Source organism: Rousettus aegyptiacus, unplaced genomic scaffold (assembly GCF_014176215.1).
Source record: "Rousettus aegyptiacus isolate mRouAeg1 unplaced genomic scaffold, mRouAeg1.p scaffold_m13_p_6, whole genome shotgun sequence".
NCBI lineage: Eukaryota > Metazoa > Chordata > Mammalia > Chiroptera > Pteropodidae > Rousettus > Rousettus aegyptiacus.
This window is the reverse complement of record NW_023416309.1, coordinates 49,301,317-49,326,573: the sequence shown is the minus strand read 5'-3', so window position 1 is coordinate 49,326,573 and position 25,257 is coordinate 49,301,317. Positions and strand designations below refer to the sequence as shown.

At 51.9% G+C, this 25,257-nt stretch overlaps 1 protein-coding gene across 3 annotated transcripts in view; it reads right to left on the bottom strand.

Moving 5' to 3' along the window:
* Positions 1-263: 263 nt before the first annotated feature.
* The window catches only part of VWA2 (von Willebrand factor A domain containing 2), a 42,239-nt gene continuing 17,245 nt past the window's right edge, over positions 264-25,257 (bottom strand). For all 3 annotated transcript variants that reach the window (XM_036222309.1, XM_016146376.2, XM_016146378.2), the window contains 9 exons: positions 23,401-23,510; positions 15,772-15,966; positions 12,066-12,199; positions 11,307-11,439; positions 8,622-8,677; positions 5,934-6,041; positions 4,439-5,014; positions 1,905-2,456; positions 264-1,234 (listed from right to left, as the gene is read on the bottom strand). In XM_036222309.1, the coding sequence (XP_036078202.1) occupies positions 933-1,234; positions 1,905-2,456; positions 4,439-5,014; positions 5,934-6,041; positions 8,622-8,677; positions 11,307-11,439; positions 12,066-12,199; positions 15,772-15,966; positions 23,401-23,510 (2,166 nt within the window). In that variant the 3' untranslated portion in view covers positions 264-932. The remainder of the gene's footprint in view (positions 1,235-1,904; positions 2,457-4,438; positions 5,015-5,933; positions 6,042-8,621; positions 8,678-11,306; positions 11,440-12,065; positions 12,200-15,771; positions 15,967-23,400; positions 23,511-25,257) is intronic.

Below are 25,257 nucleotides of genomic sequence, written 5' to 3'. Positions count from 1 at the left end.
AGGGTCCTTTGTTTCTCTTCCGGGAAAAGGTGGCGGACGAACAAGCTCAGTGAGGTAAGTAAATATTTACTTACAGGTTATGAGTTTTCGACATCATTGTCAACAGGTGAAATCAGCTGCTACCATGTCGCTAAGCAGTGCTGTCTACAGTTGGGGCCTCTCGTCTCCCTGGGTCAGGAAAGCAGGCGGGAGGGTCCTAGGCAGAGCTGGAGGCAGACGCTCAGGATCCTGAGGCCGATAGGACACGGTGCTGAGTGAGGCGACCTTTCAGTGTCCGGGGTACCTTCTCTGTGTTGGCTGGGGAGGTTCCGGCTGCTGCTCTCCTGTAGGCCACCAGCGGGAGCCACGTGCCCTGGGAGCATCTCCCCTCAGGGCCCCTGGGAAAGAAGTGGCCTTTGAGGACATGAAGAGTGTCTGAGGCCCGCGACCCAACCAGCAGCCTCGTGGGCCCCTGCACGTCTTGCTCCACCCCCCAAGCAGAAGATGCCCCATTTGACGGCCCTCAGATCCGCATCCCGGCTTTCAGGAGCAGCCTTTGCCGGTGGCCGCAGGCTGTTCGAACTTTAAATTCATGAGCGGGAGCCCCAGGATGGCCCACACTACTGCCACCCAGCAATCATTCCCTGCCCTCGGGCTAGTCCCCTTCTCTCCTAGACAGTTACTCCTTCCCTTCTCCCTCGAACCTCTAGCACCGGCCACATCCCCCCTCAGCTGCTCCCTCCCGTTTTCACCCAGCAAGTAGAAACACCCAGAGCAGTCCCACCGGCGTCCACATCTGCCTGCCGACCTGCACCTGCGCCCACACCCTCTGACTCCTCGTGACATGGGTCTGCCGAGTGCCATCCAGCCCCCTGTGTGTCGTACTTATCTGTCCCCTGCACGCGTACGGCATTGCTCCCCGAGGGCAGAGATTTTCACTGTCTGCTGCACTGCTATAGTCCCCATGCCTGAACGACACCTGGGAGGCAGGGTCCCCCCGCTGTTTCATGTAGGAATCGCCAAATGATGGCACGATTCCTTCCATCGAGCACACACCCCGGGACCTGCCTGAGTGCCTGGGGCCCGGCAGGCGTCAGAGGACCAGCGCCTCTGACCAGACCCCACTTACGGGTCTCACAGTGGGGGCCCTGCCAGCCCTGCTGGCACTCGCAGCGGTAGCTCCCGTTCCGCAGGACACAGGAGCCCTCGTTCATGCACGGGCTGGGTCTGCAGAGGTTGACTGGCCGCTTGGCTTCTGCAAGGAGGAGTGTGCCCGGTAGGCCCAGCCTGAGTCAGCCCCACAGACCCCTCCCCGCTAAGGAAGCCCAGTACAGATGTGAGGCCACAAGTGTGGGGTCCTGCTCATCACAGTGCTTCCTGGGGCCTGGAAGCCACAAGGTAGCACATGGTCGGTACTCCATACTGCTTGGCCAGGTCAAAGACCAAGGGCACGCAGCTTTGCTAAGTGCAGATGGAAACTCCCACACGTGCTGTGCACTTAGCGGTGCTTACTACTAATATGATGGCCATATCCTTTAAAAAGGCAGATGTCCCTGGCAAAAGGAAGCCTTGGAGTCAGGCTGGCCTGGCTGTGTTTGCTCCTTGCTCTGTCATTCACTACCAAGGTCACTATCAACCTGGTGTCCTTAGACCCTTGGGGGATCTGTGCGTGTCCTAATGATGTCTTCCGTTTAAATGAACCACGCACATTCTCAGGTTTGGGGAGGGGTATCTGCGTTAAATCTTGTGTGCCCTGAATGTCAAAGGGGTTTGGCTGTGCCTGCTACAGGGTTTCGGTGACGTGGGATTTAGCACAGAACCTGACGCGTAAAAAGCGTTCAGGAGCCAGGAGGAGCTGTGACCTTGGTAAAGACGTGCGTGCTGACCTCGGAGGCAGCCCCGAAGGCCGCGGACGCCCCACTCACCTCCACACAGCCACTCTGTGAGTGCGTCCCGGTGGAACCTCAGGTCTGCGTAGGCCGCCACGTGGATCAGAGCGTCCCGGGGACCTGCCAACCTCCGCAGCGCCTCCCCCAGGACAGGCCCCACGCCCATGACCAGGACAGCGATGCCGTTGTCCCTCAGCTTCTGGACAGGGACAACTGCGTCCTCCGCCCCCCTCCCACCTGTGAGCACCACCACAGCCTTGGGGACACCAGGCCGGGCGCCCCTCTGGACAGTCATCACCTTGTCATAGACGTGCAGCAAGGCTGTGCCTGCTGAGCCCGCCCCGCCCAGGTAGGGGGCCTGGCTCACGGCCCGAAGCACGGCAGCGCGGGTGACGTGGGTGTCCAGCCGGAAAGCTGTCTGGACCTGGCTGCCGTACACCACCAGGCCGATCTGGGTCACATCCGGATTCACATCGAACTGGAGCGTGCAGCTCCTCACGAAGCCCTGCATCTGGATGAAGTTCTCGGGCCCCACGGAGGCTGAGGCATCCAACACGAACACCAGGTCCAGCGAGGACGCCTGGCAGCCTGTGGAAGCAGGCGGAGTGGGCCTCAGGGTGGGCTGCGCCTGGCGGAGCCCCTCCTCTGGGCCCGGCCGGCAAAGTGGGGACAGCCAGCCTTCTCTGTCCACTGCAGACGCCAGCTTCCGCCCTCTCCTAGAACAGTAGCAGGACATGAATGTCCAGCTAGACCATTCTCCCAGCCTCCCTGGCCGCCAGGTGTGGCCATGTGTCTAAGTTCTACCTGGTGTGTAATGTGTTTGGAAGGAATTGTGCAAGTTCCAAGTTAAGGAATCTGCTTGCCTTCCACATCCCTCCTACCCTGTTCCTGCTGGCTGAGAAACAGCGACTTTAGACCCCGAGGTGGAACCACAAGGCAGCCGAGCCACCCTGCTGGCCCAGGCCACTCAGCTCTGAACTATTATATAAGAGGAATAAGCGTCTGTCATATGTAAGCGATTGAGTTCCAGGGACCCTTTGTGACAATGACTTCGTCTGAACCCTCAGCTGTCCCATTACTGAGCACCTTCCATGTGCCATGCACTGTATACAAAGCAGCTCATTCTACCAAATGGACAAAACAGGTCGATGCTTGCCCTCAGTGGGCTGACAGTCTATGGGGAGGCGAGCATCGAACCAAAAGAGAATTTCAGATTATATGAGCAGCCGTGAGGGGAAAAGCAGGTCCTATGAGAGGGACCAGCCGAAACAACATGAGCGCATTGGGAGGAGCACTGTGTGAGGAGTGTGAGCTGGAGGGGTGCTGGGTCTTCTAAGGTGACCCCCCCACCCCGTACCCCACGCAGGGGCCGCACAGAGGCCCACAGGGACCAGACCACAGGGAGCTCTCAGACGCCAGCGGAATGGGTTTAGGGTTTTATTCCAAGTGCAGAGGGGAGCCACTGGCAAGGTTTGAGTACAGAGTAAAAGGATTTGATTGGCTTTTAAAAATCACTGCAGCACAAGGAAAAGTCTGAGAAACCGCCACAGCCGAGAGGAGCCGAGAGAGACACGATGACTAAAAGTAACGTGGAATCCTGGCCGGAAGCCTCGGAACACTGAACGTGAGGCTGAAACCAAGGAAATCCGAATGGAAGTGCAGACTTGAACGAACCAGTGCACCAACATTAACTCATTAACTGTGACAAACGCACCTTGTCAGCGTTGACAAGAGGGACATGGGGTGTGGCATACATAAAAACTCCACCATTGTCACGTTTCTCTGCCAATCTAAAGCTATTCTTTAGAAACCCCTCTGGCTGCCACGGGGAGACTAGACTGGAGGGGGGCGGGGTGGGCAGCCGATCCCTGTCCACCCCCCTTGCAGGAAGGAAGGTCTCGCCCCGATGAGAGTGACATCTGGGGCTGAGGAGCTGAATGCCACCATGTGCAGCGTCCCCCACTCTAGAGGAGAAATCGGGGGGGGGGGGCCTGCAGGACGTGTTTCTGCTCCTGCCTCTCCGGACATGGGCCAACGCCCTGCCCACTGGCCGGACTGCACCTCTCAGGGGGCACTGTTCTTCGTGCCAGGGGGTGGCATGAAGTCTGCCTCACGGGTTGTGACACGCAACAGAACATGCCAGAACTCATCGCAGGTGGAAAGGACAAGGATTCCATGGAACATGTCCCCGCTGTGTGCGTGTGCTGGGAACGTACTTTTCTGCGGGCTGCCATCAAACTGGGAAGCCGCTCATCACGATGTGCAGGGCGGGTTCCAAGCTCGTTAATGACAATTACTAAGAAGCACCGTGTACAATATTCTGAGCGCATCTCTGTGCTTACTCTATACTATGTACATCGCTCGTCTTAATCCTCACGAAAGCCTTTGAGGAAGTGCTATTACTGGTCCCCTTTTATTGGTCAGTAAACTGAGAAGTTACTGGTCATGAGGCTAATACGTAAGAGTAGGGCTGTGGTTCCAGCCCCTAGCACGGGCCTTGGTTAAGTGGTAACAGAAAGAGGAAGGGCCCACCCCGACCAGAGGCCCTGGGTTGGGCCCCAGAAGCTTACCTGGCCGCAGCTGGCTGCACAGCTTCCCCTGCAGCTCTGGGACTTGGCTGACCAGGTCCTGCGGGTTGGTGTAGACCATGACGTGCTCCAGGCTGCCCGTGATCTCCTCCAGCTCCGCCCGCACGGCCTCACTGCCCACGCCCAGCAGCAGCAGCCCTTGGGCCCTGGCATGATGCGCTGGGCCAGCCACCTCGTCCTGGGCGCGTGACTCGGTGAGCAGGACCACCACTCTGCGTGGACGGTCCAGGCCTGTCCAGGTGGAGCTCCCGAAGCCGCGCTCCGCCACCTGCCGCAGGGCACTGCCCGTGAGGGTGGCGCCTCCGCTGAAGGGGATGGCCTCGAGGCTCCGGACCAGGTCCGGCACGTCCTGGTACTCGCCCACGGGCACCACCAACTCCAGCTCCCTGCTGTACTGGGCCACGCCCACACGGGCCCGAGAGTCCTCGTCCAGCGAGGCCTGGACAAACCTCTTCACAAAAGCCTTGGCCTGCAGGAAGCCCTCCGGCGTCGTGCCTGCTGAGCTGGCCAGCAGGAAGAGGACGTCCACTCTGCACTCCAGGCTCAGCGTCGGGGCTGCTAGAATCATAGCGGCAGCTGTCACGCTGCCTGCAGCTTGCAGGTCCCCGTCCTACCCCAGATACCCAACCACCACGGGGCAGGAGAAATCTCCCTCCCAAGAGGGAGACGGAGTGGAGAAACTGAGGCTCCAGGGGCTCTGTGACCAGGGCATGTCACCGCAGATTCAGACAGAGCTAGACACAGAGCTGTCCGTCCTGACCCAAACACTACTGAAAAATTAAATTGTATCTATTAAATTATACAAATTATGTAAATTAAAATGTATCTCTTTAGTCACTTCCTCCCATTACGGTCAGTGCTTCTTGGGTCCTATCTGAGAAATCATGAAGACGTGCTTCTCTGTTTCCTTCCAGAAGGTTCATGGCTTTGCTTTTTACATGCAGATCTGTGATTCATCTGGTATTGAATTTTGTATAGCTTGTGAGGTAGGGGATCAAGACTGATTTCTTCAATTTAAATCTCCAATTGACACAATACCCCATTAAAAAAAAAAAATTAACAAGCCCCTACTACGCGTCAAGCAATGTGCTAAGCACCTTCAGCCTTAGAGGATAAAGCCTATTATAATCCTCATTTCATTCATTTAAAACCAAAAGGTGTTGAGGCCCCTCTTCCCAGAGGAGGAAAGAGATTCTATATAGAACTAGGAACCTGCAGCCAGGCTCGGCGATGCTCCAAGATCGAGCAGTGACCATTCTGAAGCTAATTAACCAGAAACAGCTGCCCTACCCAGAGCTCCAGCTCCTGAGTTGTTTATTCACGGAGCACTCGGAGGCCGTACCACATGAGACATCAGAGCCACGGTGTACTTGGAAGGTCGGTGCCTCCGAAACTCAAGGGCCCGTTTCTACCTAGCAGCTAGAAGGGTGGGAGGTGAGGAGGGTGCGTCCGCCTTGGCAGACCCACACTTACGTACCACAGTCCGCCTCCCTTCTGAAGGCTGGCAGGCAGAGGCAGTGGTAGCTGTCTGGTCCCTCTGGAACACATGTGCCTCCATTCTGGCAGGGCTGTGAGTCACAAGGGCCTATCAGAGAGATGCCCATTACCAACCTAGCACATCAGCCCAGAGGCATGAGCCCGACAGGCCACCCTGCCCTGCCACGGCCCAGCTTCCTCCTCCCCTGGAGACCGCTAGGAAACTAACTGCAACACCTGTAGCAAGCGAGGTATGTAGGTCAAGTGGCTGGGTGTGGTAAAGGACTCTCAGTGGTGGGCAGTAAGGCTCACCCAGGGATGTGCCCTCAGGACCAGGACTGCGATGGACTGAATTGTGCCCACCCGCCACCCCCTCAATTTATATGAAGAAGTCCTAACCCTCAGTGCCTTAGAATGTGACTGTATTTAGAAATCAGACTTTTAAAGAGGAGATCAAGGCTAGATGAGGTCATAGAGTGGGTCCTATTCCAATATGACTGGTGTCCTTATGAGAGGCAGAAAGACACCAGGGATGTGCACAGAGCAAAGGCCACATGAGGACACAGTGAGATGACCACCTGCAAGCCAAGGAGAGAGGCCTTAGAAGACCCCAAACTTGCTGACCCCTTGATCTTGGACTTTCAGGATCCAGGATTGAGAAAATAAATTTCTGTTGTTTAAGCTGCTGAGTCTGTGGTAGTTTGTTATGGCCGTCCTACAATGCTGACACGACACACCCTGATAACCCGCAGCTGCTGGGAGGGCCTGGAGGAGCGCCAGGGGGCTGTGGCGATGAACTGGTGTTGGACCTGAGCTTGATAAAGATGAAGAAATCGGTAACATCCAGGCAACAGCACGGGTGTCTTAAGACTCAGGGAACGCCTCGGTGTGGATGGTGCTGTTTCTTAACTTCTGTTCCCGACAGCCTCTGCGGGCTGGCACAGCAAGACAGCGAGCCTTGGATCCCGGAGTAAACGAATGTGGCCTCGTCCATGTCCTCAGGCACCCTTATTAGTCCCTACGAGCTACGGGATCCTCATCCCAAAAGGGGGTGGTGAGAACTCATTCCACAGCGTTATTGCGAGGATTACACAAACTAATCCAAGGAAAGTCTTAGGACATACATAGCCTGACACAAAATAAACACTCCCATAACAGGTAAGACGGTATATGCTTTTGCACGCAAAGCGAGAATTCTGAGTAATGCCTCTTTCAAAGGTGATGTTTCACCCAGGAAACCAGAGCCCGCGTCAAACTCGGGCTCATTCCGAAGTATCTGATCTATGTATCACACGCTGTGGTCAACGCCCGAGCTCCTTTTCAAGTTCTTTATCAACGACTGTAAAATGCAAATACGACACGACCCCCTGCCAGGGTTACAGAGGACAGCCAGCATCTTTTCATGAGTTCATGCATCATGCATTCAAAGGGCTTGATAAGCAGCTATGTGGTTACCAGTGAAATTAGTGATTAATGTCCCCAATAAGCAATATTTTGGCTTAAAAATATTGACATATCATTATAATTAAACTGTATACTTTTCAAAGGTAGAAATTACCAACTCCAGGCACCTAGGCCTGTTCTGTCAGCTGCACGCTCATGAACACTCGTGAGCAACTGAACACTCATGAACATCACCAACAGCAGCCTTTAACTGAGCAGCTACTATGTGCCAAGCACTGTGCTAAGCACCAGACATGCATGATCCCATTTCGTTGACACGACCCGATGAGGTAGGCCCTGCAAACCACCCCCCCACCACCACACCTTCAGACAAGGAAGGTGAAGGTCAAACATTAGACATCACATGCTGAAGATCAGAGAGTTACAAACAGGCAGCGCTAGAATCCAAGTCACTCTGGTTCCAAAACTGTAAGTCCTCGAACTTTAATTTGTGAGCAGAAACAACCCCACTTTCATTTCTCCTGTGCTTCAATGTTGGAACTTTCAAACAGGATGCCAAGGAGACCACCAAATCTCGGTTAGGAAGTGCTACCTGACTGCACATAAAGCTACTTGCTCTGCTTCCGAGATGTGGACTCCTCGCCTCATTAGGAGTAGCGAATCCACATGAGGTCTAATGACGACACACTCGACCACAACATCTATGCTCCCGGGCCAGTGGGATGCACGAGGCCCCAGGGTGAGGAGCAGGAGGGCTCACTAGACAACCAGGCTGAAAGATGCCTAATTGTACTGATAAGTCCTACTGTTTGCTTGGGACTTTGTAGCTGATAAAGCACTTTCGTGGCTAGTATTTACTGATCCCGTGTTGATAACCCCACATCATACAGATCCTGGAAACGGAGATTCCAGACCTGGGGTTAATGTTTGCCCCATTTTACAGAGGTTGAAACTGAGGCTCAGCTATCTTGCCCTGGGTTCACCGTGGACGTGAGGCTTTCTGTCGGCGAAGCTGGCTCTCAGTGCACACCTCCTCTGCCTCTCATCAGTGCGAGGGGCATTGGTTAAGAAAGCTCATTCCAAAGCCTTCACTCTATTCTTAGTGAAAAAATACCACTGAGCGGGTGAGGAATGAGCACAGCATGAACGTGCCGTCTCCGAGATGCCCATTCTTCTGCCCTGCACCTGGATCCATCCCACCCTCTGCCCTAGACATACAAACGCCCTTCAGAAGCCAGCTCAGTCCTAGGGCCCAGAAAGAGGAGAACCCAAGAGGTGACCGCACCTGGGCAGATGGTCCTGTAGCAGGTGGCGGGGTAGGTCAAGAACACCCTCTTCCAGCTACAATCCAAGGAAACAAGTGTTAGAGATCAAGGGTTTAACGGGGAGGCAGAAACCCACAAGAGGATTTAGAACCCTAAAAGCTGGTATAAAATTCCAATGGAGAAGTAGGCCAGAAAAGACTTGTTTTCTTTCTTGATTCCAGCCCAGCTTTTATCAGCACGTAGAGTAGGGAACTATTTCAAACTATCCAGAGACAGTTAAAAAAACAAAAAACAAAAAAAAAAGATAATGTAGGTTGGCTATCATTTCAGAAGTTAGATCTATGTTCTTAACTGTAGGAAGAACCTTCTATTACGAGTTACTTCCTGGGGCCAGCATAATACTGAGAGCAAGGGGGCAGGAAATACTGGGAATCAGGCAACTGGATTCTGGCTGTGTGAGCCCAGGCTCGTTACTTTCCTTCTCTGGTTTTCCATTCTCTCTTCTATACAGCAACTCTCTCTACCTGTCGTTTTTGACTGTGTTCCTTGGAGCCTCAGTGCAGACGGAAGGAGACTGAGTGGCCAGGGTGCCAGACCTCCCCCACCCCTTCACCCTAAACGTTTTTCTAGTCTGCACAAGTGTCGACATGAGGCTACACAGCTCAAGAGTATTTATTTTCACACCACTGGACTCGATGACGTCTAAGGTCCATGTGAGTGCTAACTTTTTGTGATAACACAAGGGCCACCGTCCCGGTGGTGGTTTCCACGGTCCAGGTGTCCCCGCCATTACTTTGAATCCACAGCCGCCTGAAGAGACGGTTATCTCCAGCTGGGAGATGGAGCTATGGGCTCGGAGAGCTGACTTAGGTCACCCAAGGTTGGTTGCTGGAACACAGAAGGGCTGGGACAGACACCACCATCCGACTCCACAGCCCCTGCGCTCAGCCCTCGGGCTCCGGCGTGACAAGCCTGTTGCAGCAGCAGCAGATCCTCGCCTGTGGGCAGAAAGCCCTCCTCTTGGTTGGCAGCAGCTGCAGGGCTGGCCTCGCCTAAGGGGAGTCTCCAATTTGGGCCTCTAACTTCTTCCAGAGCAGCCTCCTGCCACCGGACCCCACCCCAGGCTGCGCACGGCCAGCCCAGCCGGCCTGGCTAATGGGCTCGCCTCTAGGGTAGAGTCTATCCTGGAGTAAGATCTCCACTTGGGAGAGAAGCCAAGTCAATTACGAGCTCACTGAGTTGCCAAAAATCCAAAGTTGGTCAAGCTGCCAGCTCGTTAAAGAGAAGTCCTCTCCCTCTGTCAACTCCTAGTGCTCCATAAAACCACAAGTTCTAGCTCGGAAAGCTCTGAGGGCCCTGCCCTGCCCGCCCAGGCCTGCATTGGGAGTCAGTGTTCGGACACTGGCCACAGGATTTTGCCAAGATCTGCACGTGGCTCGTCCCCGACCCCCTCTCAGGTCTGGACTCAGATGCCACATTCTCTGCAAGGTCTTCTCTGTGTTTCAAATTGCAGCCCGGCTCCCCATCGCCCGCCAACCCCACCGGGACCCACCCTGTGTTCTTGCTCTTTGTAGCGCTTATCACTACCTACTCGTTTGTCTTACAAGTTCGTTCTGTTTACTGCTGCGTCTTTTCTGCCACCGGAATGACAGCTGGGGAGGAGGCAGATCTGTCTGCGATGTCCATGCTGATTCCCCAGGAGTGTTTCTTGAATGAGGGAATTCATGAAGATCTTCCTCTATGCAGCTATAATCCGAGGAGCCTGCAGTATTCGTGCATTCTACATCCCAGAGAGGACAGGCCCCATCCTAGGACCTGGAACGCCTCAGGGCGGTCACTGCTCTGCTCGGCCAATGCCCACTCTCCAGTGTGTTGGGGGCCGTCGCTATGCCTCTCTCCTCACTGCACACGTCCTGGCTCAGAGCTGCATTGAGAACATGTTCACCGGAGAACAAAGAGGAGCTTGTCTATGAAGAGAGCCTCCAGTGGTCTCTGACGTGGCACGAGGCCCCGCTGCCTATGGGCACACGCAGGGCATAGCCCTTCTCTGCTAAGACGGCCTGCGGACTCTCCATCGGCCCGACGCAGTCCTCACGGCTTCTCGACCGATCCACCGCATTGCTGCGTACGCTCTGATCTCATCGGAGGGCAGGCCACAAAGCAAAGATGCAGCTAGTTCAAACGCCACCCTGGCTCTCCGGAAATGGCGAGGGATCACCAATGCCGCCAGGTGCTGCATCGGAGGTAGCCTGGACAGAGTGCTGAGGGACGGTCGGGGGACTTGCGAGGGAGAGGCTGCAGGCTGGGCAGCAGGTGCTCTAGGATGCCAGTCCTAAAGATTCCAGCCTCCACGCTGGAATTCGTCCAAGCTCTTAAGCCTCTTGCCTCACTCAGCCCCCCGTTAATGGGAAACTGGTGCTCACAGGAACCAGATGACCAGACCGCCATCCAACGGCCCTGCAGGGCCAGCTTTGGGCTCACTTACCAGCCTCCAGAATGGCGGTGCCACTGCCGCGGGGCACCTGGCAGTGTGTTAATGAGACTCTGCCACCGAGTAGCTGTGACCCTCCCTGCACCCTAGGAATGCTGTCCCTGGCTCCCTCCCAGGCCTCCTCTGACACCCGTTCTCCCTGCAGCTTGTGAGCACTTGGCCTTGGGGACCTCCATCCCCACTCGGGCTCTGACCCCAGACCTCGTGGACGAACCTGGAGAAGGGACAGAGTGCAGCCAGCACGCCATCATTCCCCCGCGATCCTCTCCAGCACGGGGCGTTGCCAGCAAGCTCCCTGACCATCTCCAGCGTCTTGTGCTCACAGGGATGAGGCCGGACCTCGCAGTCTGTGTCCGCAGCACACACCCGACAGAGAAGACAAAGTTACGCCTCCTTCCCCCACCCACTACCCCCAGCCCTGGCTACCTTCTGCTTCTCAGGGCAGAGCACTCTGGGGAGCATCCCTGCTGAGCCTCACTGGACAGCCAATCTCTGAGCATCTGCTCTGCACAGGCCCCACCCCACACAGCTTCTATGTCCTGTGCACACAGGTACCTTTTCTATAACATACTTTGCTGGAGCTCCTTGGTGGACCTGATAAAGACTCGGAATATACGGACCTCATCCCAAGCCAAAGAGTCCCTTTGCTGACCATAGCAGGGGAGCTGACTTGGCTCTTCCTCCTGAGGAGGGACAGACACAGGGGCCCCACCAGGTCTAGGGCCCAAGCCCTGCGACCCTCTACCCTACAGAGACAAGCTCAGAGTTCCAGCTGAGAAACCCACAGGGCCTGACACAGGGGGAGAGAACGGAGCAGAGCACCCCAGGGCTGAGGCTGCTGGACCCTGTTCCTCTCACCTTCCCTCCCTGGGGAGGCTCCTGGGTTCTGGTCTCTTACCTTGGGGGAACCCTCCCCATCCCATACACCACTTCCACATGGGCGAGGCCACCCTCCCAGCCTGGAAGGACTTACCTGGAGAGGCGATGGTACAGATGGCGGAGCTGCTCAGGGTGCTAAAGAAGCCATTGGTGGCATCCTCCACCTGCTCGGCCATCAGCACGTGCTGCTCCCTGGGCTCACTGGCCAGCGTGTGCAGCTCCTCCCACCTGTGCCCCAGCCCCCAGCAGAGAAGTGATGTTGCTTCGTTGCCCCACCCGTCTTCTAGGCCATGGACTCCCTGTGGGCAGCAATACCCCTCCCCCCTACTCATCCAGAGGCCATCTAGCTGCAACCTCATCCACCTAGGCTGCAGGTAAGCTCCCGAGTGAACCACAGAAAGACCCCAGGGCCGCTCAGCCCTGGGTCACGATGTGTGCGTGCTGCAGTGCACGAAGTCCCCCAGAGGAGAGCCTGACATTCCAACTGCCTGCTCTTACTTCAGACACGGCCCTAGCAGATTTAGTTGCCTGACTCTGTAACCCAGAGCTGATGGGAAGAACTAACCGGAAAGGAAATAAAGGCAAGTGATTCTAGGGGACAGCAAGAGAAGAACAAACAGGCACAGCTGGTAACAGAAAAAATAAAATAATTTAAAAAAAGCAGCGAACATAGGAGCTCAATGCGAGGCCGCACATCGCCAGCACACTGAGCCAGGGGCATCACTTAGTGCCCAGGACAGACGATCGCACACAAGAGGACGACACTAAGGCATGAAGAAAGGACCAAATGATGCTGAGGAACCTTTAAGAATACGGGGCAGAGAGTAATGCATTGAGAACCCTGCCCTTCGAAACTGGCCAAGGTTTGTCAATATGGCAGAAAGTCAGTTCATTTATCTCTAAAATTCACTTATGTGCAACTCCCCATGCTCCTCTGAAACTGTATAAACCAGAAATCTCTCCCTGGCGCCCAGAAGGCGGCTTCTCAACCCCGCCTCACATCAGCACTCAGTGGGGAGCTCCACCTGCTTCTCCTCTCTGCTCTCCCCGCCCAGCAGACGCTCCGCCAGTGCTGAGAACCATCAGAGAAGGGGCTCGATAAATACTGAAAGGGGGGAAGAGTCACAGAGAGCCTCATGCTGCCCACAGCAGTGGCTCTCAAGCTTTGGTGGGCATCAGAATCACCGAGGGCCAGATGAACAGATTGGACAGGACGGGGCCCAAGTGTGGGCATTTCCAACAAGTTCCCAGGTGACGCTGATACAACTGGTACTGGGAACACACTTTGAGAGCCACTGATTGACAGCGGCCGACCTTTTACTTGGGGGGGGGGGGTGGCAAGGGCAGCGGGGAGTCAGGTAGAGCCGGGAGGCTTCCTCGAAGGCTCTTGTGTCTGCAGCTCGGGCCATTCATATCTAAGCAATGCCCCCTTCTGACCAACGGCTTCTTGATTTCTCTAAGCCAAGGATGCTCAAAGCACGATCTATAGGCTGGTGCAGGTCCCCAAGCTGCTTCGCCCTGGCCTAAAGTGTAGACACTGAGGGTAAACACTTAGAAACTAGTCGTATGGCAACTTGACAGTCATTTTATTTCTCCTGAATAATCAACATTCAAGCTTAGAGTTCGTCTTTGTTATTTCATTTTTCCAGTAATTTATTTTTTGATCAATCCATGATGGATTAGACACAAAATAACTGGACCTTCCCCAAAGATACTCTGAGCAGCAGAATCTACCACATGCGAGATTCCATCCTCACTGACGAACCTTGGGGCCTCTGAACTATCATGTTCAAGGCGCTCTGTTTGACGGTGTGTGTGTGGCGGGGGGGACGGGGGGCAGTGAGCCACGAAGCGAGGTCTCTCTCAAGAGAGCCAACGATAAAGCAAGAAAGCAGCCAGTGTTAAATACCAGCCTATGGCGATGACGACGACCATGACAGCGGAGGCCACCGGGACATGACGCGATGCGGGACATCCCTGTGGTACTGGCGGTACCTCGGTCTCCCTCGCTCTTCTTTTGTGACCCGCGCATGCTGGCCCTTGGTCATCCTCTCTCCCTTGTGGTCTTATCTGGGCTTCGAACGCCACCCCCGACGTCAGTCTCTACGTCTGCCGTCTCTCCTAGGCTCCGGACTCTTACGTCCGACTGTCTACCCAGCTTCTCTACTCAGAGGGCCAATGTGTGTCTCAAACGCGACCCATCTGGAACGGAACTCGAGCCCCTTGTTCCACCTCCGGGCTTTCCCGTTTCTGTGAAGCGCTGCCACTCCCCCTGGGGCTCGGGTCGGAATCCTTGATCCTTCTCTCACAAGCACGTTCGGCAGCCACTTCTCTGCTCTGCTTTGAAAACACACCTTAAGTCTAACCACTCCTCAGCAGGGTCACAGCTGCGCCCCTACTACGCGCCACCCACACCTCTAGTCTGAGCTGCTCCACTGTTCCCCTAGCTGGTTCCTCCACTTCCCTTATCATTGCGTCTCCCTCTGCCCCCCCCCCCCACCAGTCTCTGTTCCACCTGGAAGCCAGGGTGATCTCCTAAAAATGTTAGCTAACTCAGGCCATTTTCCTGCTCAAAACCCTCCAAAGACTTCCCAACTTACGACAAATTTTAAAATCTACTATGACCCACGAAAGCGCTAGACCTGACTCCCATACACCTCCCACACCTTACTTCTTGTAATTCGTTCCTTATTTGCTGGGCTCCAGCCGCTCCCTGGCTGTCTTGCTGTTCCCGTAACACTAACCATCCACCTACCATGCCCGTCGTTTCTGCTCAAAAATGAACTCAAAGAAGCTTGGCCAGAGCTCCCGATCTAAAATAGCGCTCTTCTCTACTCCTCATCAACCTGGGACCTCTTACCCTGCTTTATTTTTCTCCTTTGCATTTTATTTTCACCTGCGGTTATATTCCTTATTTATTCATTCGCTTGTCTGTTTTCTAATTCCTATCCTAGAATGGACGCTCCATGAGGGCAGGGACTTTGTAGTGTTGTCTCTGTACCTCCAGAACCGAGAATAGTACCTGGGCGTGAGGCAAGCGACCTACACTTATTGACTGAGAGAACAAAGTACTAAGATTAAAAGGGGTTTCTGTGTGCAGGCACGGTGCCCCGACCAGAGTCTCTACACCGAATACCCACAACTAGGGCACCACAGATGTAACCTCTATTTTCAGGGTTGACAGCATTAAGGCCCTGTGCCCCCTTCTCTTTGGGGAAGGCATATTCCGGCATTTGGAGAAATGTGGTGGGAGGTTTGGCAGCCAGAGACCCGCCCCGCCCCCCCCCCCACTCCCCTGGTCTCCGGAGTGGGGAGTGTGACTCAGACTAATTAGAATCCTTTCTGGGATTATTCAGCCGGAGAAATGAGTCTTTTCTCTCCAGGGTGGAGATGGGAAGATGTGAGCTGGGGACTGCCTGCAGCCACAGTTCCAGCTGCCTAAGAGACAGCAGAAGCATGTCGGGGACAGAATCTCGATGGCATTCATGTCCCTGGCTCCTCCCGCTCACCCTGAAGGACCCCTGACCCAGCAGCCAGTGCAGTGAGCTGAGTCCACGCACTTCTAAGGTCGAGTTTCTGGTGCTTTCGACCAAATGTTCAGGCTAAATTAAAAAGAATGCAAACTCTCAGACTTCCAGACTCGGCGCGCCCTGTGCTACAGCTACAACATTAACGAGTGAAGACAAGAGAGACCCGGGAAGGCCCAGAAAGGTTTTCCCAGCTCCCATCCCCTCCCGTGGCTGTGAAGTCTCTCGGCCACACCGCGGTCCCCACGCTGACCCAGTGACTGAGCAGCTTACCTGGGAAAGCGGACCCCCACGGCAAACACAGTGACGCCTCTTTCCTGCAGCTGCTTGGCCGGCAGCACCACGTCCCCTTGGGACCTCCCGTCGGTGATGATGATGAGGACCTGGGGCACTGAGACATTTCTGCCCCCAGGGAACCCTCTGTGCAGAAGGTATTTCAGAGCAAGGCCCGTCTCTGTGCGCCCTCCTCTGAGCTCGCCCAGAAGGAAAACAGAAAGTAAGAATTAGTGATCCAGAGAGGTCGAGTTGGAAGACAGCCTACAACAATGGGCTCCTCCATTTGTAGTGACGGCCACTTTCTCCCGGCAGAGGCTCAAAGGGACAGCTCCACCATGAGAAGATGCGCTTTCTCACCATCTAAACCACGACGATGAAGAGAAATTAACTTCTCCCGTGGACTTAAGATGCACCCCGCAGGGCTCTGCTGTTTGTGTAGTAATGTGTTTGTTTTTACTTCCTCTTCCCCAGTGATGGCTCTGGGTGGACAACTCTCATCGTTTGTCCAACGCGCATCTCTCACCTCCCCGCCCTGTATCCTTTCCCTGTTATGACTCAACATCTCTTTGGGGTGGGAAAGCAGATAACGAAGCTTAGTAAGAATCCATGAGAGTGAAGGACAGCGCTTTGCTGCAAAGGTCTAATGAGCGCCCTTCCCGTGATTGGGACTTTCAGTCCCACTTCCAAGTTCAAGGTTGAGTGTCGGAAGGCCGAACTGTCTGTCTGTCTCTAGATCAGGGCAGGTTCCAGTGGCCCATCTCACCGGGATGCTAAGATTCTCTAACCTTACAGCCCAGTTATAAGGGCTGTGAACTGAGCTTAGAATCCCAGTGCAGCGTCTCTCCTAAATCTTGTGATAGGAGGCTTGTGCAAGTGTCCTCAGTGGGAGGACAGCCAGCTCTCAGTGTCAAAGGGGCAGAAAATAAAGACTCACTACAATGGATCTTAGGCCAAACCTTTCAGTAGACAGTAACACATCCAAATCTGAGCGACAACACAGAGGCTAACGGAATCACCACGGTTAACTGTATGCGCAGAGAAACCCTGTTAGATCATCACTCGGAAATGCTAACAAGTCAGACTATGGGGTGCGGGGGGGGGGGGGCACATTTATACTCATTGCACTCTGAGCTTAAATGAAGGCAATGCCGGCCTTTATTGTAGCCCTCGGCCCACTCACAGGAGCCTATGGTCATCCATCTAATGTGAAAATATCCAATGGTGTGTGCATGCGTGTGTGTGTATGTGTCAGACAGACAAAGAGACAGAGACAGAGAGAGAACGCACATGTGTGTGTATATATATATATATATATACACATGAACAAATGCGTATTTTTTAAACATAACGCCAAGTGTTCACTTCTCATGCAAGGCTGACACGGGCCCCCTGCCTGGGCATCTCTCCTGGTTTGCTCTCTGCCAAGCGGCCACTGTAGCAGGATCCAGGCTCCTTTCGTTTTGTGCTTCCGCCTTCCCCTCAGTTAAGTCCTGCTCCTCCATGAGGGAAGAGCATGGAAGAATGTGCCTGGGAAGGATTTATGGACCAAGCCTAGAAGATTCTTCACTTTTATTGATTTTTGTCATCGATGATCTCTTAGAAGGCAATTTTCTTCGTGGAGCTCCATTAAGTTAATAAATGTCAACAAGGGTGGACATTTCCTAGGATTCAGACTCTTAGTCTACTATATATTAGTATCTGTGTCAACTAAAAAGCCACACTTTCGACCCGCTAGTATGTACTGTGGATCCACTAGATGGAAGAAAGTGAAAGTGAGCCCAGGAAGCATCCCGTGACCTCGCCCCTCAAAGAACTATCGGTCCAGCTGAAGGAATAGACCTACGAGCACACAAGATCAATGAGAGGACAAAAATAACAGAGTCCTGAGGATGGGCTCATTGTGGAGAGGAACCTTCAGGGAACAGATTCCAGAGGGGAAAGTGTCTGAATGGGGTCTTGGTGAATCAGTGGAGGAAGAAAAGAGAAAGCCACGCCCCCCGGAGGAAGGGGTGTAGGCGAAGACATCGGTGAGCAGAGCTTGGCTTGCGGAAGGGGCTAATCAAAGAGGAGGTAGGTGTACCGACAGTGGTCGATCCCAAACACCCCCGATTCCACCCACACCACACTGTGCTGGATCGCACACGAGATACCGAAGACAGCCAAGAGGATTGTGATACTCAGGAAGACGGCCACCTGCGCCGAAGCATTTATGTCAGCAGAGTCTTCCTACTGCAGGCTGCCGGAAGAGCTGGTTGCCTCCTGCCTCTAAAAAATAGTATTAGGACTGAGCTTCCGATTTATGCCAAACCCCTCACCTACCTGCCACAGAATGTAACCCTTAAGACTATGATAAAAGGTGCTGATCCTACTCTCATTTAAAGATGAGAACACCCCTGCTCAGAGAATAGTAATAACCACTCATTACCTGACCTCTTGCCATGTGCCAGGCACCACTGTGCAAAGAGTGTGTGAGAGTGTGCGCAGGTGCACGTACAAAGGTGCTTAGCACATATACTTCTCACCACAGCTCTCGGAGAGTTCGGGGAAGGGCCTTATCTAAGGTCACGCAGCTCACGAGCGGTGGAGGCAGGATCTGAGCCCTGGACCCTCCATTTCCAGAGCCAAGTTCTTAACTAATGTTACACAACCAATCAAGTCACCTGCCTCTCACTCAGCTAGCAGAGTGGCGTTTCAACCCAGTCATGCTGATTGCAAGGCCAATGGTCTCTCCTTTCCAGAGGATAGCAAATTCGTCTACAGGCTAAATGAGGCCTTCCACCGGTTTTGTAGATAAAGTTTTCATGGGAAACAGCCACCACATTCATTCCCACACTGTCCATGCAGAGACCATACGGCCTGCAAAGCTTGAAAGACTTACTCTATGGACTTTTAACCGAAAAAGGGTGCTAATAACTGCTCAATACTGTTGTCCCTAAATGGTCACAAAACTCTCTTGTCACCAAAAGCCAGAGTACCCCAGTGACCCTGGAGCGCCCTGTGCCTTCAGGGCCTCCTGGCTGTGGTTAGAGGGAAACTAAATGTCAAGGCCATGAGAGCCCAGGCCTCCAGCTCCACCGGCCTGTCAGGTGTCTGCCCTTCATGTCACCCAGCACACAAATGCCTGGGCCGTCCACCCTCTCCACCTCTGCACCCCAACAGGCCTTTCCCACTGGAAAACTCTGCCGGCTTCTGATTGAGGTTCAGATGAGATTCCTAATGGCTTTGAACTCTGGGAAATCAGAAGAAACCCTGATGCCTTCACTTTCCTTAGTCCGTGAACTGTTTCTGTTGACATGTCTGTTCTGAGCTTAGTTCTGGCTCCAGACAGAGAGGTCGAAGACCAGAGTCTCACCAAGATTTTCCTAATTTCTCTCATGGGATTAAACTAGGTTGAAAGTAAAGGTTCACAGATAGACTGTCTTGGGGCAGTTAGGATTATGAAGTATGTTTTTTTTGGGGGGGGGGGTGGTGGTGGGAGGGGAGCCCAGAAGTTAAACATCTCGCCATCAGTGTAGTCAAGTCATTAAGAACATGGGGCTCAAATATTAGTCCCATATGAGCCAGGAAAATTTGAAAAAGTTACTTAACCTGAGACTGAGTGTCCTTCCCTGTACAAGCAGGGTAAGTAATAGTATTGTCTGGGGATTAACTGCTGTATCCAGGGCCTCCAGGTACCTAGTGAGTGCTCCATTGGTGAAAACTATCATAATGAACCAACTAGCAAGCAGCCTATTCCAAGAAGTTTGTCTTTTGAGTTTGTCTCAAATTCCAGCGAGCATAAAAATCCCTCAGGAGGCTTGATAACGCAGAGTCTCAGGTCCTATCCTCAGAAAACCCAAAATGGTAGGGGTATGACCAAGCCTGAGATTCTACATTTAAAACAAGCCTCCCCTTCCACAGTGATTCTGATGCAGGTAATGTGTGGGACAGACTTTGAAAAATATTTTATTAGAAAATTCACTGTGAGTATAGGAATGTTGATTACAGCTTTTTTTTTCTTTCTTTTTAAGCAAAAGACAAAAATCCTGGAATGAACCCAAATGTGACCTTTTAGGGGAATGATTTAATACATTGGGATAGTTTAATTCGCTGATTATATAACCATTAAAAAGCATCATCATGAAAAATGATGCAGCTTTATGCAGAAATACACGCAAAATATTAAATTAAAAAAGGAGAAAAATGCTTTGTAACTATAACTACTCTAAAAGCTGTGTTTAAATGTTAATGTGGTGAGAGCTATTTCTGCAGAGCTATCTAAATACAGTAAAACTCTGATAAGCTGAAGAGAAGGTCCTGGAAAATTCAATCACAGAAAAATCAGAGTCGGGTTACTGTGAGATTAATGAAATGACTGAGTGAGCTTGCCCAGCCAGCTGGCCAGGAGTTGTGGATATGCAGAGCCAAATGCTGTTTTATCTGATCTTGTGTTTTATCTGATTTTATGATCACAGGGTGCAATAATGGAAGGCTTGGTTGTAATTTTTTTAAACTTTTTTTGCAAAGTAGCAATAAATCGATTGTCAGGGTGGTTTCTTAGGCACTTCAAAATACTTTGAGGGGAATTCCTTGGTCTGGAAAGGCAAGAGTTCTGGATGTGGGATGTAGCTGTCCCAGTCAGTCCAGCATTTAAAATTTCACTGTAGAAAAAGGGTCAAGAGCCCTGGGGAGGTCATCACTCCCATTGGTCCAACATTCCTCTGTCCTGATTAATAACAGTGTCTTAGTGTTTAGTGTCCTCGGTGACCCTGCTACCGTGGCCAAAAAGTTAGTTGCTGCCACCTTGCTTTGTTTGTTGTGCTATAGTCATCCTAGGATACACAGCACTAACCACCACCACCCCCAAAAAAGAGGGGCCGATCTTAATTCAAACACATACAGAGGCTTCACTCCCCACCCCCTGTGTCCTCATCTGGTACATTCTTAATATGTCTCTGGCTTTCATGTCACGAAGAATACTCTCCAGCCCTTAGTTAGAGGACTTTCGACACAGCTGAGAAGAGGCTTAACCAGCTATTCGGGATGTGGGAGGGGGAGGGTGGGGAGATGTGGGGGAAAACAGCTGGGCAGGGGCTACTGGGCCAGCAGTGTGACTCTGTGCTCCTGGCCAAGTCTCCTGCTCCCTCTCAACCTCAGAATCCTCTACAAAACAAAGAGTTGGAATAGAGACTGGGAGATCTCTAAAGAGCTGTTTGGAACCAATTTGCTACAATTTGCTCAGTTTTTCAAAAGAAAACAGGGCCAAATCATTTGAATCAAAGTTGCCCAGTTTCTGACTTTGAGTCTTAAACTTAAACCTACAGACTTTCCCGCCCCCTGCAAATGTTAGTGCATATATAGTAGATATAATAATGATAATCAAATGTTATATTGATAATAATTCATATACCATAAAATTCACCCTTTTAAAGTACGATTCAGTTTTTAGTACATTCAGAATTATGCAACCATCACCATTATCTAAGTCCAGAACATTTCTGTCACCCCCCAAAAGCCCTACACTTATTAGCTGTCACTCACCATCCCCCGCCACAGCCCCCGACAATGGCTAATCTACTTTGTCTTCATAGATCTGCCTACTCCAGACATTTCATATAAATGAAATTATATAATACATAACTTTTTGTGGCTGCCTCTTTCACTTAGCATAATGTTTCAATGTTCATCCATGCTGTGGTATAAATGCCATTCTTTTGTATGGCTGAATAATCAATCCTCCATTGTATGAATATACCACATTTTGTTTACCATTGGGCTTTTATGTTGTTTCTGTTTTGAGGGCCATTATAAATAATGCTGCTATGAACATTAGGGTACAAAGTTTTGTGTGGGTGTATGTTTTTAATTCTCTTAAGGTAGAGTTCCAGGAATCATACGGTAATTATGTCGGACACCTTGAGAAAGCGCCAAACTGTTTTCCCAAGTGTATGAGGGTTCCAATTTCTCCACATCCCGGCCACACTTGTTACTGCCTTTTATTTTAGGCTTCCAGTGGGGACGAAGTGCTACCTCATTATAGTTTTGATTTGCATTTCCTTAATGACTAATGACGCTGAGCATTTTTTCATGTGCTTATTATCAGCCATTTACACATCTCTGGAGAAATGTCCCTTTATAAGGCTTCTTTTGGGGATGATGAAAACATTCTAAAACTGTATTATGGTCATAGCTCCATAACTCTGAAAATGCACTCGGAACCACTGAATTGTACACTTAAATGTGTAAACTTTATGGCATTTAAATTATTTCTCATTAAAGCTATTTTTTAAAAAAGAAAAGCTAGTGTGTCCCACAGTCCTAGGGCGCAAGGAGGGGGGCAGAAGGAAGAGTGGGGAGAGACCTTTTAAAGGGGCGGGTGCTAAGCAACTCTGCCCAGGGAGTGCCCCGGTGGGTCTGGGAACGGGCCCAATACCTGTGTTGTCACATACTCCCTTGGAAAGTCTCGCCCTGGTGGCTCTAAAATCTCCCTGTGACAAGATGCAGGAGGAAGGCTGCAACTCCTCTCTACAAAACTATTCTTGGGGGTCTCAAGGGCAGAGGGCTCCCAAGGGACAAGAAAAGGCCAGTGTCATTTAAAAATATAAATGCCAATGGGGGGTTTTTTCCCCTTTGCACTTGTCTTGCCTCTCGTTCTGTTTGGGGCGCCCATGCGCAGAGGAAAAGGCTGGGAAAAACAGCCTTGAGGTGAAGTCACTAGGGGGTCCCTGGAGTCTGGAGGACCCCCAAAGTTCCTGGTGTGCCCAGTGTGGGGGTTCGGGCTGAGTGAGAGCACTGGGGACCCTACAGAGACCTGCAACTGGAAAAGACCTCGGTGCTCAGGGCCTTTGTGACTGGAGGTGACAGCTAAACATGGCTGGGACCCCTGACTTCAGTGTGGACCCTAGTGTAAGAGGCAGCAGAGATCAGAGCGGCAAGTTACAGACCCTCTTCTGTGAAGAATATAATATGTATGTGTGTGTTGTATGTGTACGCATGTGTGTATGACAATCATATAGCGATGTATATGTTTACAGGTATACAGATAATACACATAAAAACATTTACCCAAGAAATACATGTATATACACATGCATACACACACATATTACACACACACATAGCTAACTTGTGTGAGTAGTTACAGCCCTACTACATACATATTTACAGGGTATGTATGTGTACGAGCGCATGAACAACTATTCGTCATTTTTAAAGCGCTCTTAACTTCCTCTTTTTAGATAGACTGCAAACAGGAGGCTTCGAGAAGTGGATCACAAACTATCCAAGCTGTAGTGGTCGGCAAGGACAGAACCGGGGACGTGAGCCAGTGTTCTTCCCGCCACCTCCTGCTCTGAACTCCAGTCCCAATTAATCGTCACTAGCCCTTTCTCCCAGGTAAATGACAACCACACACAGCAGCAGAAAACACTTTTTAAAAAAAACTTGCATTTAAGTTCCTACCTGGGACATCAGGTAATAATAAGGGGCAACCTTGCGAAGCGAATTCCCATTACCCGCCGAGCACAGCTGGGCTTCTGGATGCCCGCAGCCTTCTCTGGGCAGCCAAGAGCTGGGCCGAACCCTTCAAGAACAATTTTAAGAGCAACAAGCTGCCTCCTCACCGCGGCGGTATCTGAGCATACATACTTGAAAACCATCCTCTTGAGTTTTGCCTTCACTTCCTGTTGGGTTGACAGTGAATCCAAGGGGAATTCTAGCCGAGGGACAGAGCTGAACTGGAACGCTCCCACCCTGACCTGCAGTGGGAGACAGAGGGCCCAGGGGTTGAGAGCAGGGTCAGGACACAAACATTCGTAAGTGGAAGATAGGATGAGAAAGGTTAGGGACCCTGCCTCCTGCCCACTCAACAAATTCCAGTGCCAGACCTTTCTCTGACCTCCCTAAAAGAACATTCCAAAGACCAGAAGACGACTCAGGAAGGAAACAGTCAAATCTACCTGTGTTCTGCACTGACGACCACCAGTTCGAGCCTCCTGAACCCCATTCTGGCAGCTCCCTCAGCTGAGCTGTGAGCGTCTTTAGGGCAAGGTCTGGGCTCCCACTTACCAAATGTCTGCCAGGGGCAGGCGCTGTTTTAAGCAATCTCACGCGTTATTTCATTTAATCCACGGAGGCACTGTTTATGCCCACATTACTGGTTAGAGAAACTAAAATGTAGACAGTGGACAGACCTGGCCCAGGGCTGGTGAGAAAGGGAGTCAGGCCATTGGATTTTGTGCCTATGATCTTCTCAAGGCTCAGCTATACCTCTTGCCTTTCCACGGCCAGCACAGGCCTTCAGCAAAATGCTCACTGACCCAACCAGGGGTGGCACAGAGGCTAACCACAGCCGCCATCACTGGCGGCTCATCACTGACCACAGCCACCATGCCCCCATCCTTGGTGGTTGGAGGAGGGGGTCATCAGCCCTTCCAGGCCCGCTCTTGCCATGCTAGGGAAAGTCCAGCTCTCCAGACCAGACTCACATTGGGGCATAATCAACACCCTAACTTGACGCAAGTCATATTGGAGATAAAGTTCCTGTGCATTGGAGTGAGTGCAAGTCACTCGTGATTCCAAACAGATTCTGCATCCTAAGTGAGGAGACCTCATGAGAAAACCCATGCCTTGCAAGGCTGGAGAAGGAAAACTAAGTCATCTCTGGACCCTTAAGCAGCAGCTAGCCTGTCTTGAGCAAAGAAGGCTAGAAACATTTAGGTTTCTTCTAGAGAGTCCAAGCCCTGAACCTAATCATTGGCTCTCCAAAACCCCTGGAGACTATTCTCAGTTATTATTCTCACAACCAACCCTGATTCTGGCCAAGACTGCAAATGAGCCAAGAGATTCATATTTAAGCAATGAAGCTGCCTTTTGCTTGCTACTTGAATTCCTTCACTGCTGTCGCCTTAATAGGCCTGGTGCTTGGGAGATGATCGAAGCGCTGGCTGTATCAGGCCCGCTGCATCTGCTTCCAATGAGCGCAGCCCATCAAACTTTCCTCCCACAGGAAGTTCTGAGGAGGAGCCACTGGGCATCTTCAGTAGGAAGAAATTTACGTCTTGGGCAGACACGAGGGGCAGATGGACACTGAGCAGTAGAGAAGCTCAGGAAAATCTCTGAGGAGACGTTCTGGAAATCTCCCTCGACCTTAGCCTGTGAGAAAGGGGGCCTCTCGAACCAGTAGGGAAAAGATGGTTTAGTGAGCAAGTGATATTGAACAATTGAATAGACACCTGCAAAAAAATAAAGGGAAAATTGCAAATGGATTCAAGATTTAAATGGGAAAAATGTAACCATGAAAGTTCTGGAAGAAAACTTGAGAGAATTCCTTCAAAACTTCAAAATGGAAAAGACCTTACTATGACTACAATCCCAGACGCTGTAAAGGAGGATTGATAAATGACTATATGAAGAAAACATCTACAGGGCAACATGTACCATGATCCAACCAAAAAGTGAACACAAAATGGAAACGTCATTTGCACATGTCAAAGCTAAAGCGTT